The sequence below is a fragment of the Athene cunicularia genome, assembly GCF_003259725.1.
Source record: "Athene cunicularia isolate RWA chromosome 1 unlocalized genomic scaffold, athCun1 chr1_part2, whole genome shotgun sequence".
Taxonomy (NCBI): Eukaryota; Metazoa; Chordata; class Aves; order Strigiformes; family Strigidae; genus Athene; species Athene cunicularia.
Window position 1 is genome coordinate 58647522 of NW_020799092.1, and position 15513 is coordinate 58663034.

A 15513-nucleotide genomic window follows, 5' to 3' on the forward strand; every position below is an offset into this window, starting at 1 on the left:
AAAAAAAAAAAAAAAAAAAAAAAAAAAAAAACAAAAAAAACCCCAAACAAACAAACAAAAAAAACCCAAAACACACAACCCTGTGAAACTGACTGCCTGGTTAGTCCTGCAAATATTAAATTACTCTTCAACTGTTCCAATTGATTCCTAATTTAGGCATCTCCGAATGTCACGGTGCCTCTATCTCTCTGTGTCTATAACTCTCTGTGGTGTGTGGGACCACAATCCAGCTACAGCAAGACATTCTCACCCTCATCTGCCCAGGGTGAAGGTCATTCCCTGCACCTTGGAGGGCTACCAGTGGGGGAGAGCAAAAGTATGACTGTTGTCCCAGCTGCCAGACCCAGACCTTCCCCTCACAGCTGATTGCCCATGTTATGGGCCTATAACTATCCTTTTGGGGCACATGAATTTTTCTCTTGTGACTTCAGAGTCTGTCAGAAGGAGAATGCATCTTACAGCCTGGTAACACTGGGCTCTCTTTGGGGATGTAACTGTGGGTACAAATCAGCATTTGAGGAAGGATTACAAAAGTAGTTTTCATGCTTCCTGTGTTGTTAGAGGATGTCGAAAGATGGAAATGGAAATATCTAAGTGAAGGAAGTAGATTGCACAAAAATGCCCTGCAAGCACTCTCACATCGATGCCTGAGAACAGAATTTCAGGCACATGTCTTCCATTAGCATTTTATTTTGGATGGTTTGGGTGTGTGAGCTTGCTGGTTCTTCTGCCTTCATGTGGTACCTACTTTTTTCCCACATCTCATCCAGGAGTTCTGAGATTGGGACAGCAATCTAAAGCCCACTCTTGGAGCTTGACACCCAGCTTTTCACATTTGCCACAGCTGAACCTGAGGCCCTTCACTGAAGGATGGCCAAATAAAATGCTTGGAAATGAGTCTTCCAGCCATCCTTGTGAGTGTGCTCCAGCACCCTGAACTAAAATGATTCTTCCTGACTTCAAGGGGCGCTGAATCAGGTATCAGGCACTCAGGGACTATTTTTGTAGTATGTAGACTATTTTTGTGTATGCATTACTTTCTGATTTTCTAGTGAAGCACTAATTAGAGACTGTGATATATTTATTCTGTGTTTGTAGAGGACCCTAGCAGAAAACAGAACTATAACTGCTTTATAAAGCTAAAAAATCTTTCTCCTTTTTAAATGATTTTAAAACTGGACTTTTTTGATATCCAGTAAGTTTAAATTAGTCTCAGCAGGTACTCTTCTCTGCCATGTATATCAGGTGTTGAGATATTATAAAAATTAAAAGGGTTTTTTAACTTTTAAAAAGAACTCTCAGGCACTTTTATTGAAAGATAGCCTTTCTTCAGAGACCATAATTTTAGCTGTTGTTAATTTATCACTAAATACTTATGGGACTGTACAACATTTAGGAAATATTTATTCTAAAAATAGTAGATCAGTATTGTAAAGAAAGTTATATAGAAATTGAACATTTTGCTGGTAAATTAACATAGAACAGCTTCCAAAAACACAAGGCAAAAGCAGTAAGGAATAACACTGACAAAGAGTTCAGTAATTGTTAAAAACCATAAATCATCAAATCAACTTTGCAGAGACAAAGAACTAAGCTGATAACTGAAGTTATCTTTCATCACTAATAGCTGCAAAGCAATCTGACATCTGTGCAGACCTGACCACTGGGGAACATCCTCAGCCCCAGGAGCTCTGGGACAGTTGGCATCCTATCATGGGCTGCCAATGGCAAGGCAGGAGAGGGGGGCAGGACTAAGATTCTGTGCATCTGTGGGATCACTAGAAGCCTTCCGGTACTGCCAGCAACTTCACATAGCGTACAACAGTCTTTTAATTGTTGTAATTAGTATGAGAACCGGCTTGGTATCTACACCTAATCAAAAGGCTGTAAGATCCAAGGTATATGGCAATTTTTTTTCACTACACCCTTCCTTAGCTGCTCCACTGCATTGGTCCTCAGGCTATAGGATGGGTGATTTTAAACAAGCAAGACTCTTGTAGTAAACAAACACAGATCTTTCATTTTAAAAGTACATAAGAGGATTTACACTGCAAGATTGATCTCACTATCTGATAGTAGTAATAGAACAGTCAAGAAGCTTTTTCAAGGGTTCACTTGTTTTGTGGTTTCCAGTAGTCTAAAAGCACATCTTCCAAAAACAAAGTGAAAGTATATTAAATATAGCATGGCCATAGAAAAGGAAAACAAAGACCTGACACATCTCTCCTAATGAAATACATGGCAAAAGCTCCATTTAATTCAGCAATAATAGGACCACAAATAAATAGTAAGTCATAAATATTACTTATGTACTAGTACAGTATATAATTAGACTAAGCTGAGACAAAGAAAAAAACACACTATTTTATATGAAAATTATACACAAAGCAATTTACAAATAGTTAATGTAGTCATCATAAATTAATCAACTCTTAAAGTAATTATAGATGGATTTCCACCATTTGTCACAGTACTCACAAAGCAATAAATATAATAGCAACATATGAAGATCATATTTTCTGCTGGCATTCAGCATGGTGCCCTATGCCTGCAGTCAGAGCCAAATCCACCCACTGGGCACCCAGAGAGACAATCACTTTGAAATTCTCTTTTTCCTCCATTTCAACTCTCTCGGGCAAGGAGTTTTTACCAGTATTAATCTCTGCACTGCACAGTTGTTCATTTTAAATTAAAAGGTTCTTAAAAGCTTTAAAAATAAATTATCAACAATAACAACTCAGCTCAAAGACTGTGTCTGACTCGTTCCTTAAACTTTTAACAAAACTAGGGGAAAAAATCCTGGTGATACCCTACATACATACTACCACCTACTTGTTTATTCATAACTGGTTTACTTACAGGATACTCTCAAAATTAATTTTTATAATTATAAAATAATTATAATTATAAAAATAATTTTTATATTATACAAATAATTTGTAAATACTCATGGCCCAACAGATTACTAACTTCCTTTACAAATCCCACTCTTTCTGTGCATGTTATTCACTACATACACAGATTGTAGTGAAAAAAGTTTTTTAAAAGTGAATCCTTCATTAAACAGTTTGAATTTTCTTTCTTGTTTACTACAATATTTTATCATACTGTCTGTCCTGAAAAAAATAGTTTAGGGAAATTCTGTGGTCTGTTTTATGTGAGGGTTAAGACACGCTGGGCCATTCTTATAATATTATCTATGATCCTATGAATAAGCCAAAATGTAAATGAAGAGCTGAAAATCATCCGGCAGAAACTGAGCTTCAGCTTACACTGAAAACTGTATCACTTGCTACAGTTGACAACTTCTGAAGAATTCTCTTACATGGTGAAAGATGAGTACTTTCTTCCATGAAGATATGCAACTTGAAGAGAGAATACCATGACTTCACAGAGCAGTGTGTGCATGGACCTCTGCAGACCCCAATGTCATATACAAGGCTGAGGCTGCAACAGCCAATTCTGTATTGTGAACATTAATAAAACTGAGGATAGCTCATAAGCAGTCAACAAATTTCCTCTGGCTTAGCAGCAGTTGCCACATGATTGTAGTGCTGGTGATTCTTTGCAGAGCAAACCAGTGGGGACTGAAAATACCACATCCACTGGGAGTGGTCAATGCAAGGCCATGAAGTGGAAAGTCTCCCTTTTTCATGTTTCATTAAAATATTAAAAAATGGTTTCGCACATAGAAAAAACTCTATCCCAAATAAATGGAAGAAAAATTAGTCTATTCCACTAAAATTAATATAAAGTTTGTTCATTTGTTTAAAGACAAAATTTTTCACCACAAGGACAGTAAAGCACTAGAGAACATTACCCAGAGAATTTGTGCAGTCTACATCTTGGAGATTTTCAAGATGTGACTAGACAAATCCTTGAGCAACCTGGTCTGAATTCCGTGGTAACCTTGCTTTAAGCAAGAGGTTGGATGAGATGGTCTTCTGAGATCCCTTCCACCTGAATTATTCTATGATTCACTGTTCCCACTGCTCTTGAATAATCTGGAAATCACTGATGGAACTGGAAGGGTGATACTTGGAAACCTTAAAGTAAGAGTGCTCTCTTAGCTGGTTCTCCTCTCTATGCCTGCAGGACCAAAGGCCTACATACCATGAGCTCCTTTTTTCTGCTGTACTTCCTTCTGGGAAAACACAGTGTGATATAATCCAAGACCTAAATCTTCTATTTGTTAATTGCATAAGCATTTCCCTCTATTACCTAATGAGTTAGAGGCTTCATTTAGCCAGGTGTTGCGAATCTGTAATCATAATTATTACCGTAGGTGATCAGTTAACATTATTTGTACAGTCACAGCTCCTCATCGGCCTAGTCATAGACATAGCCCTTTCTTGCCAAGCACTGTATAAAAAATAAAAAATATAAAAAAAAAAAGGAAAACTAAAAGGGAGGTAGTCATCCTAAAGAGACAGAAGCCTCAGTCAGGCTGAAAAGTGTGGTGGCATGTACAGATAGCATGCACTTACAAAAAAAACATCATCATTAAGTAAAAGTGCGTCTTTAATAATTTATATTGCAGCTGAATCTGCAACTAGTAGCTAAAGGAAGCAAACTATGTATATAACAATGTAATGCACTGTATTCTGGCATTATAGAAGTCATGACTGACATCTCTAAATATGCATTATCAAAAACAGATGTAAACAATTTAATCAAAAAACAAAACCATATTGTTGTTAGGAAAAACTGATAATTTACACTAACTGCAAAACACAGATTAAGATTTGCAGCCATCATAGATGTGCTACAAGGGATGACCCAAACTAAATGCATGCAGCTTTGATTCATACTATTAGCTAAACACTCTTTATAAATTGTCACAGGTCTTCCCACCAGGTGAAAAGAACAGCGCTGTAGTCCTTACTGTGAAAACCATGTGACAACCATATAAAACATCGTTATTTGAAGTTATCTTTAAACTTCAAACTTCCATTCTGACTACATTGCACTGTTTTGTGTTTACAGCATTAACACAATCTAGTAACCTTTAACTGTCCTGTAGAGATCATGAGCCTCCTGGTGAAAATGCATTGTAGTCTTGATTGATGGATTGGGCGTCACATCTTCAGCACTCTATCTTGTGCTATTCTATCTTGTGCTAACTCTATCTATTCATCAAGGGGATATGTGTCTATTTTTGGCAGAGAAGTCTGATGATAATTTAGTCTCCATTTATACAGATAAATTCAGATCTATTAATAAGTGTCTATCCAGAAAAATACTAAATGACAATGACATGTTTTAGTGAGGTCCTGGAAGGAGGTAGACTAAACATATGCTTAAGTACGTATTCTCTTTCCAGATTACAAGGTGCTTAACAGATAAAGTGCTGTGTAAGTGGCTGCGCTGCTCTTCTCCATTTTCTGTGCATTTTTGACAGGTCTGTAAACTATGGATCAAGACATTCCCCTGCCTGATCTTTTGTTTGTGATCAACACCATTTCAAACAGACTTTGAATCTAGAAAACAGAAAACCAGTATGTTCTTTGACAAACCCCAAATATCACCAAAGTAATAGTAAGAAAATGTATTTGAAATAGTAAAATCTAAATCTCATTATTCCACTACCCTGAGAATAGGGGCAAATTGCCAGTGATAATGGCTATGCACTTTTATTTTTCCTTCATAACATGAAGATATAAAAATTCAGACTAGCTGAACTAGATTAGGAACTTGATATAACTTTATGATACTTAGAAAGTCTAGCACTCTTTTTGATTAAACTCTCAAATTGGATCATCAGTCTCCGGGACTGTAAAATATGGCATTTATAGTAATGTCGATCCTTATTGTTGTGGGATTTAAAAAAAAAAAAAAAAAAAAAAAAAAAAACCAATCGAAACCAATCCCCAGGTTTGGTGTTTTTGTTTTGTTTTGTTTTGGGGTTTTTTTTTGTTTTTTTTACAGCCCAGTGCTATTTGTAGAAGGTATGTTTGGTGCCCAAATTGGGTAAGTATAGAGATCAAATATAGGCACTATCCATGTCATAATTGCAAGCATAACTACAGCAACTCCGATGATGTTAATGCCCAAACCTGCTTTCACCTAAAGGAGAGGAAAAAGAAAGCAGAAACTCACATCAAGACACTGAAGAAAGTTTTTAAAATGCTAAAAATCCCCTTTAGGGAGTTTTGCTTAAAACTCACCATGTCCATAACAGTTAAATGACCATATGAAAATACAATGGCATTGGCTGGGTTTGCTACAGGAAGCAAGAATGCAAAAGAAGTACACAAGGTAGCAGGTATCAAAATGAAAAGTGGGTTCACATGTATGGCTTCAGCCTGTCATAAAATAGAAGAGAGAACAGCTGTCAAGGGACACATTTGCCAAATTAAATACATGAATACAAACTTATTACATTAACACAAGTGAACTGTGAACACAACGACCAGTTGAAATAGTGAGAAATAACCTTTTCTGTTAACTTATTTTTAAGGTTATAACTTGGAGTACTTCAGAGGAGAAAAGGTGATTCTAATACAGAATAGCTACCGAATCTTAAATTCATGCCTGATGTTTTCTAATTGTAGTTGAGTCCATAAAATAAGACTATTGCAAAGAGTATGCACAGTGCACAACCACAAAAGAGCAAAAACACGGCAAGAAAGATGATAAAGTTGAATTTGTATATAATACATGAAGGAATTCAATGAAGTGAGGACTAAGGTTTCTTTGTAAGAGAGGGAAAGGGCATTAGTATGTGTCTAGGCTGCCCAAGAGGAAAATCTACAGGCTAGAATATGATCTGTAAGTTTTGTAGAAGAAGAAAGAACTGGGTGTTTTGATAAAGCTGATGATATATAAATACTTATAAAGCACATCTATTAGCCCTCTCTGCTCTTTGGTGATATTGAAAATTGCAGTATTAACCATTTTTGCTGAAGATGTGGTCCCAAAAAAACACTGAGAGAGCTGTCCTTTTTAAGTTCTTCAACTATTTGCAAATAGGAATAACAACATCAATTTTAAAGTGTTGAACTTTAACATAATTTTACTGAATTTTCAGCATCTCTTGTAAGAAAACATCAAAGTAATCAAGTATCCAATGCACAACATGGCACAGCAAAAAGATGCATGAAGTATTTTATGGAGATTTTTAAAAAGATGCTTCTTTGAGCAGCTGTATTATTACATGGATGATAGAGGAGATTCCGATTAAAAACAACCTGTGTTATACTCACCAAAGGAGATAATATGGGCAAAAATATTGTAATGGTAGCTGGATTGCTGGCCACTTCTGTTACTGAAGTGACAATAAGGCATGATATCAGGATAACCAGCCACAAGGGTAATGATCCTAGAGGGGTCAATTTACTTGCTACCCATGCAGAAAGTTTTGAAACCTGCATAAGGAATATGAAAACACGATTATGTTTTACAAATCACTATTAAGAATATTTAATAAATTATATAGAACAGAAGTTTACTTATTTGCTAATTGTGAAGTATTTGTGTAAAAGAGAAAAAATCTGAAATATTTTCCATATTCCTACCACATATTTTTAAACACATTATTCTCATTCAGTGATGTCCGATAGGAACCCATGCAAACTGTATTCCATTTATTTGAGACGTCCTCTGAGACATTTAGAGGAGTCATAATCAGAGAATTGTAATATGGATATATCAGGCTTCATAAGCAGAGTCTGGACCCAAACCTGATGGATTTACTGGAGTAGTCAGCAGGGCTCCGTGTGGGAGGTACCTCAGTCACATGGGACATTAACCCTACGGCTTTGGAAACAGTGTGTCGAGCAACTCTTACCACCATCAAATTAAATAACAAACAGTAGTCATCGCTGTGCATGGTCTTTGAAGACAAAGCAAACTCCTTTTTTTTGTAACCCTGCTTTCTGGACATCTTGAATATTCATCACATTTATTGTGTTCAATATTGCTACAGAATAACTTGTTAAAACAAGAGAATAACTGTGAATTCACTGCATGTCTGAATTGCTCCTGGTATGGGTCATGCTAGTTGTTCAGTATCTTCTATAAATTGCATTACCTCACAGCCGTCTGCCAGTGCAAACCCGCCACCAACAAGAATAGCTATTTCCCAGGGCATGCATGACTGAAATTCCTTCCAAGTAATCAGTGGAGTGTAACCAAAAACAGCTAGAAAGAAAAAAAAAAACAAAAAAACAAAAAAAACCCACACACCAACATTTAAAAACATATTGAAAAACATCTTGAAATAATCTCTTTGAGGAAGTACTTGGGAAACATTCAAAGGCAAAATCTGATCATTGTAAAATGAAGAAAGTCTTTGATGTGAACAACCTGTGCTTCCTGGAACAGGTCCTCAGCTGGTGAAAACTGTCACAGCCTGAAGACGATAAAGCGATAACAGTGTTCGCCAGTGGAGCACTGGCCCCTCTCTCCTCCTTCCCTACATGGAAGAGAGCTATGGGATAGCAGTGAGTTTAATTTACTCAGTAAAACTGCACTACTCAGGCAGATTGCTGAGCAAATGCTGGTTTGCTTAGACTCATTTAGGTTCTGATCTTGCATTCTCTGTGAACCCCCAGATCTCACTGATAGCAGCAGCAGAACTGAATGTATAAAGAGGGCAAGCTGGAGGTATACTTTAATCAGGGTCATTTCCATTTTGAAGGGGAAAAATTAAATGAGAATGGATTAATTTACCATGTTGAATTTTATAGGGTACCTTAAATAAGCAGTAACATTTTAGAAAAATAAACCCACACCCTGCCCCATGCAGTCCCATTCAAAGCCCGTTGCAGTCAATGGAAAGGTGGTTTCCTTTGTTGGAAGAAAGCTGCAGGTAGCAGGCTCCTACACAGTTCTATCTCTTGCAGCTCACATTGCATAATTGTTGGCACTGACTTCCAGACCAGGGATACTTTATATCCCAGTAAGATATTATCCTGTATTAAGATTGTAACATTAATATTTAACAACATTCCTCTAACAAGTGCCATAAATCATATTTAAGGTAGCATCTTAGATACGTTTTTGTAGTAAAATCCACATTAAAATATACTCAACTGTTTTCTCCATTTGAAGTCCTCGACAATGTTTTTGCTGGAATAATAAAGAACAGGAGGCCTATCACTAAGGCAGTTGTTGAATCAGTAGCATAGCCTTTATACCTAAGGAGAAATTAATAAGAAAAAAACCACATAAATATATGTAGTCAGGAGGAGTAGAGGAAAAGAGTGAGGAGGAGGATGGAGCAGAAGAAAGGAGTTGTTATGGATGGACCACAGCCCCCTGTTCCCCAACCCCTGCACCACTTGGTGCAGCGGAAAGAGGTAGAGGAGTCAGCAATGATGGAGCGAAGTTGACCCTGGAAAGAAAGGGGAGGTGGGGGAAGGTGTTTTAGTTTTTGTCTTTGTTAATCACCATCCAACTCTATTTTAAATTGATGATTAAAGTAAATTAGTTTTTCCCAAATCAAGTCTGTTTGCTTGTGATGGTAACTGGTAAGGGACCTCCTTGTCTTTATCTCAGCCCATGAGGTTTTTGACCTTATTTTCACCCCTGTTGTGTTGAGGATGGGGAGTGAGAGAGGAACTGAGTGAGCATCTGGCAGTTAGCCAAGGTCAGATCACTACATCTGTAGAAATATTAGATGCAAACCCTCAAAATTAATAAATAAGCATATTAAGTAAACGTGTTATTTGTCACATATAAATGAGCTGGAATAGGGGAATGTTTGGGAATAGCTGATGCTTAAACAACTAATTTTCACAGTTCAGTGATATATTTAATAACTTTAATATGCTCTGTAATAGATTCTGTCCAACAGGCCTTAAGAGCATTGTTCATACCCACAGAGGATGATGCTTTTGTAGCTAAGAGAAGGCAGCAGAGCTTTATTATCATCCTCCTATGGCTGTCACTACTTAGGGTCATAGACTTAAGGGCCATGTTTATTTTGGTCATTTCCAGTGCCTGAGACCTGCTTGCACTAGTGTTTCTTAAACTAATCTAATATCCTCCTAACTTGTACAGAGTAGCCCCAAGATCAGGTAAAGTGGAAAGTTGAGCTCTAAGGCCATTTTAACACATCCATCTGATTCTGTTACACACTGTTAGGTGGCAGCATATCCCAGTCTGTCTTATTTCAGTCAAGATGGTCATTCAAATCAGTAAGAAATTTGCTGAAGAAAATGAAACCCAACATTTTCTTAAGCTTTGTTTTTATTCTTCTTCTATTTTCTGTAAGTTCTTCTGTAAGTGTTCCTGAACCAATATACCAATATATTTGTCCTCTCAGCCTCATACCACATGCTTTTTTGCGTATGTAGCTACAGCAGGTCCAATCATAACTTCCCAGCAGATCTTCCCAGCAGTTTAAGGTTTTATATTAAACCAGGGCTATTCACTGAAAGGGTAAAATTATCTCCCAGTTATATGTTACAAATGTATAATCTGGTAGATCCCTTTGTTTTAACAACCATGTTAGATGAGAATCAAAAAACTTTAATATGCATAGCATAACCAGCATAGCTTTAGCTAAAACTGCCACAAAACAAAGCTGTCATAGACGTTAGTTAAAGTGCTTCTCTAATGTATTCTGTCTCCTGCTTCCTGTTGTCTGCTAGCACAGAAAACACCTTTTAAAAAAGTTATTATTTTGTTATATTTTCATAAGGCAGATGGTTCTGCCTATATATCATCTTTAGCCTAGGGCCAGATGCACTGGATCTAAAGAGCAAAAATGTCTTCCTCTAGGATCCTATCCTGCACTCTCTTAAGACTTGCTAGGAGTTTTGAAGGATGGCAAGATTTAGATAGAGAAACAATTCATGATGTCACTTTCTTCTAGGCAGCAGTTTCTTCACAAAATAGGTGAGGTTGGAAGGGACCTCTGCAGGTGACCTAGTCCAACCCCCTGCTCAAGCCAGAGCCTGTTGACCAGGACCATGTTTGGACAGCTTTCAAATATCTCTAAGGATGGAGACTCCACAACCTCTCTGAGCAACCTGTCAGTGTACATTCAACCTCATGGGTAAAAAGTGTTTCCTGATGTTCAAGAGGAACTCCCTGCATTTCTGCTTGTGCCCACTACCTCTTGTACTGGGTACCACTTCTAAGAGCCTGGATCCGTCCTATCTGCATCCTCCCAGGTATTTTTAAACATTGACAAGATGCCCCTGCAGCCATCCCTTCTTCAGGTTAAAAAATCCCAGCTCTCTCAGCTCTCTCAGCCCCTCCTCACAGAAGAGATGCTCCAGTCCCTTAGTCACCTTCGTGGCCCTTTGTTGGACCTAGTATATCCTTGTCTTGTACTGGAGAGCCCAGAACTGGACATGGCACTCCAAGTGCTCATCCTAACACAGCCCAGGATGCCATTTGCCTTCTTTGTAGCAAGGGCACATTGCTGGTTCATGTCCAATGTGATGTCCACCAGGACACCCAGGTCCTTTTCCACCAAGCTGCATTCCAATTGGGTGGCCCCTAGTGTGTACTGGTGCCTGGGGTTGTTCCTCTGCAGGTGCAGAAGCTTGCACTTCCCTTGTTGAACTAGGGAAGTGCAGTTTTTGGCTCACAAAAGCGTAGAATTCCTGATGCAAAACACCATTCTCAGAAAACCTGCTTGGGATACACACAACATCCTACTGTTAGTCATACTATTATGAAGGCACACATGGCACCATTCCAAACAGAAGCTTTTCAATCATTATCAAATTTTGAGATAAACATCTTTCAAAGTCCATTTATCCAAGCTGTAATACAATTTCATATACAGCATCTACCTGTTTATAACACTGCAAATCTTATTGTCCCATAAGGAAGTAAAAAGCTCTTGATTAAGGAGATCTCACAATGACTCCATCTGAGATCATTGTAGAGAACAGAGCTGTGAGCAAAAGTACATAGTGGCCTTAAGTTGGAAGTAAAAAAAAAAAAAAAAACACAACAAAAAAACCAAACCACCATGCAGAAGAAAGAAAGAATACACTTAGGGAATAATTTGAGGAAGAGTGAGGGAAGCCCACCTTGTATAGATCAGCTGTAATCAGCTGCAGCCCAGCATTGAACTTTCTATTTCTTGTGAGGTTCATAAAGTTCTGGCCAAAGGCCAACCTGAAACTCCTCTAATTGAAGGTTATACCCTACAGCCTGGAATCAGGCCAGAACATGGAAGGAAACTGCTGTGGAAGCAATGATGTGTGATCCTGTGCTGTCAACAGATGGGGAGGAAACAGGTGGTTTTATGCTGTGCTGCTCTCTCTAGTATTATGTAACATCTATTAAAACATCTTGATGTCTACCTCCAGACAGAAGTAACAGGGGACCAGAGCAGGACAGCAAAGGATTAGTCTTTAGTAGATTTACAAAATGTTATTAAGAATAATTAACTGGTAAAGGTAATGTATATTTGAAAGGCATCTGATAATGTTGCTTAGAAACGAGCTCTACTCAATACTGATACAGCAGAAATGTGGATTTAAAATTGGCTGACATTTCAAAAGGTAGCCCTTAAAAGGGGGGAGGTATCATCATTAAATACCAATATTTCTGCTGGGATTTAAAAAAAATCAGTGTTTGTATTTTAAAGAGGTATTCAGTAACTTGTGAGGATGCACACAAGGATCTGAGAACATGAACATGGGTGGTGAGAGTGATGGGAATTTGTTTCCAGAAACAAAACCTTGAGCATTCCAATTCATTTGTCAAAACAAAGCTTATAATGTGATATAATTAAACCAGATACATATATCCTTAAAGCGTCTATCATAGAAAAGTTTTTAATCCAGCAGGAAAGACAAAAACAGACGGCTGGAAAGTATATTCAGACAGAAAACTAGATGCGAGTTTGTCTTGTTTAGTTTGGCAACAGAGATGATTATCCACAAGGACAGACTATCAAGGAAAGCAGTAAATTCCAAAATTTGAGGAACCTGGGTTTTGCTAGCCTGAAATCAAGCCTGGTTGCTTTGTGGGAATGTGTGTTCTAATAAAATATCCAGTACTGGGTTTAACACAGAGAACAATGTAGCTCTTCTGACCTTCAGAATTGATGGTCCTGTCTGGTTTAAGAAGCTGGGAGTGGTGTGACTGCCACCTAATAGGACCCATTCACTGGTCTGGGAGGGTCTCAAGGTTACTTGTAGCTCTGACATTCCGGCTTTTCATAAGGACAAAGCTCATCTGTTCAGGTGACAGAACTTCCCTGAGACTGGCTTGAGTCTGTGGGATAAGATCCTGTGGAAAGTATATACTACTAGATTTCTGATAAGAAATCCGATTTCTAAGGGCAGAGAATATTTCCTTACATTTGTTTCCTGTAACATAAACTTGAGGATGTTGTGTACATGCCTATCGGTATATTTAAATCCAAAACACTGGAAAATTTTGTAGGCAGACGTTAGGGAACAAGTGCATGAGATATGTAAGCTGCAGTTCACGCACTCCTAGAAGCCTCTTGGACATCACAGTGATGAGTGCAATGTAATCATTGATAGAACCAAAGTTCCTGGGGTTTGAGTTCTTTTTCCTATTTCTTTGTTTTCTTTAAAGAAGATGGCTTACTACTATTCCCAGCTGTACCTGTGCTGGCTCCTTGTCCCACTCTTGACTGAGAAGATTTCATTGCTCAGAAAAGTAAAAACCTAATTGCCTCCTTTCATGTCTGTTAATGCAACTGATTGATAAGAGAAAGCTATCTAGAAGGTCTGAATAGTAATGTCTGAATAGTAAGAAATGCTTTCTTTCCCTTAAAGGTTTTGTTAGGATGTAACACAGGCTTTGTTTCTCTTCAGTTTGTCTCACCCAAATTATATCATGATTCAGTCTAATGTGACATGACACGTGCTTGCATTCCCTTCTAAGCAAAACATTAGAAAGCATCCACAAAGTAACATCCCTGTGCAGAACCTGTAACCACACATGAAAATATTCTGCTTTTCCCTGCCAGTGAATAAAATCCTCAGACAACAGTAACCAGACAACTTCAGATAGGAAAATGTGGATCTCTGGACTGAAATAATTCATTTGAGCCCAAAGTCTCATATTTGAAAGATCGTTTACAATGTCTGTTTTCAGTATCAGATGTATCTTATTAAACAGTGCTTGATGAGAACTGAATGTTAATACAAAGCAGAAAGAGAAGCAAAGCCAGCCTGACTGCTTAGCTAGCTCATTGCTTGATTAGGTCAACACTCCAGAACCCCTTCAAGAATACAGTGTTTCATATGAGACAATGATCATCAGCTCTGTTGTTGCTATAAGGGAAAAAAATATACTTTTGCTGTTTTTTTGATAATTAAAAAGTAAATAATTTTAGAACAACCTCAGTTTTTAACACACTTTTTAATGCTATTTTTACACAAAATAATTTTGCTTTGAACTTTAAATCTTTAAAGGGCTACAATTATTCTTTTAAACATCCCTTACCAGACTTTCCGTCAGAGCACTGAGGAGGGTATGTCATTGTATGAATGGTGGGAATATATTTAAAGAGAGAAAGCATAAGGGATATATGGTCACATATAATTTATGAAGACACACAAGAAAACAAAACAGAAAATTACCATCCAAGTCCAGCATTGGCCTTTGACCCATCCAGTAATAAATGGTAAATCCAGAAGGACATAAACAGCACAAAGTTCTGCTCCTCCTAATCCTGCAACTACTTCCCAGTACACCAGAGAAAAATTAAGATCTTTATCACAAAACAGAACTGAAATTACAGTAATTACAGCAAGAGAAAAGTATTAGAGGTTCTTGCAAGAGTGACTGATTTCTTAGGGAAAAAAGTCTAGGTGATGTTAGGGAAGAGACTGTGCAGCCAAGCTTCAGCAGAAAGCAAAAATCTTTAGTAGTTCCTGAATTGTTCCTGGCTTTTTGGTGGTTAGTTGAACTGTGATGTTGAGAGAGTTATGTATGAAAAGACAGTCATTTATATCATTAATTAGAGCTGTCAAAATAGAGGATGTTGGCCTGTATAAGTGTGGCTGTCATTAAGGGCAGTAGATAAAAATTCTAACCAAAGATTTATTCTTGAAATTGCAGATTTGATGAGGAAGTAGGATACTGTAACATCAGTCATTATGCTTTCACCCTCACTGGATCAAGTTTAAAACTGAGGCGTAATTCCTCTTAGGAGGCACTTTATTTTATCTTGTAATGGGTTTAGCACGTTTCAGATATTGCACACACACATCTGAAATTGTGTTTACCTATTCTGTATACACTACAAAAGTTTTCAACAACTTCAGCCTGGAATACTTCTAAAGTAGTGAAAGTATTTTAGGTTTCTGGGGTTTTTTTTGTTTGGTTTGGTTGTTTGGTGTTTTTTTGGGTTTTTTTTTAATTGAGAAGAAGGTATGTAGTTAAAACACAGTACAGTTCTTGTTGGTGTATCAGAAAGATTACTTACTTTGGGAAAAGTGAAGACCATCCTGGGATGAAGCCAGGCTCTCTGGTGAACCACAGCAGGGTCATTAGAATGAATAGGACAAGTGTAACAATTTCTGGGTAGCTATAGCAGAAACAGAATGGGTTATACAT

At 37.6% G+C, this 15513-nt stretch overlaps 1 protein-coding gene across 1 annotated transcript in view; it reads right to left on the reverse strand.

Annotated features, from left to right (window-relative positions):
• Positions 1 to 5922: 5922 nt before the first annotated feature.
• Positions 5923 to 15513, reverse strand: part of SLC13A1 (solute carrier family 13 member 1) — a 53585-nt gene continuing 43994 nt past the window's right edge. Inside the window, exons 12-17 of the mRNA XM_026867886.1 lie at positions 15383 to 15484; positions 9037 to 9140; positions 8033 to 8142; positions 7206 to 7367; positions 6168 to 6305; positions 5923 to 6066 (exon numbers count right to left, since the gene is read on the reverse strand). Of these exons, the coding sequence (XP_026723687.1) occupies positions 5923 to 6066; positions 6168 to 6305; positions 7206 to 7367; positions 8033 to 8142; positions 9037 to 9140; positions 15383 to 15484 (760 nt within the window). The remainder of the gene's footprint in view (positions 6067 to 6167; positions 6306 to 7205; positions 7368 to 8032; positions 8143 to 9036; positions 9141 to 15382; positions 15485 to 15513) is intronic.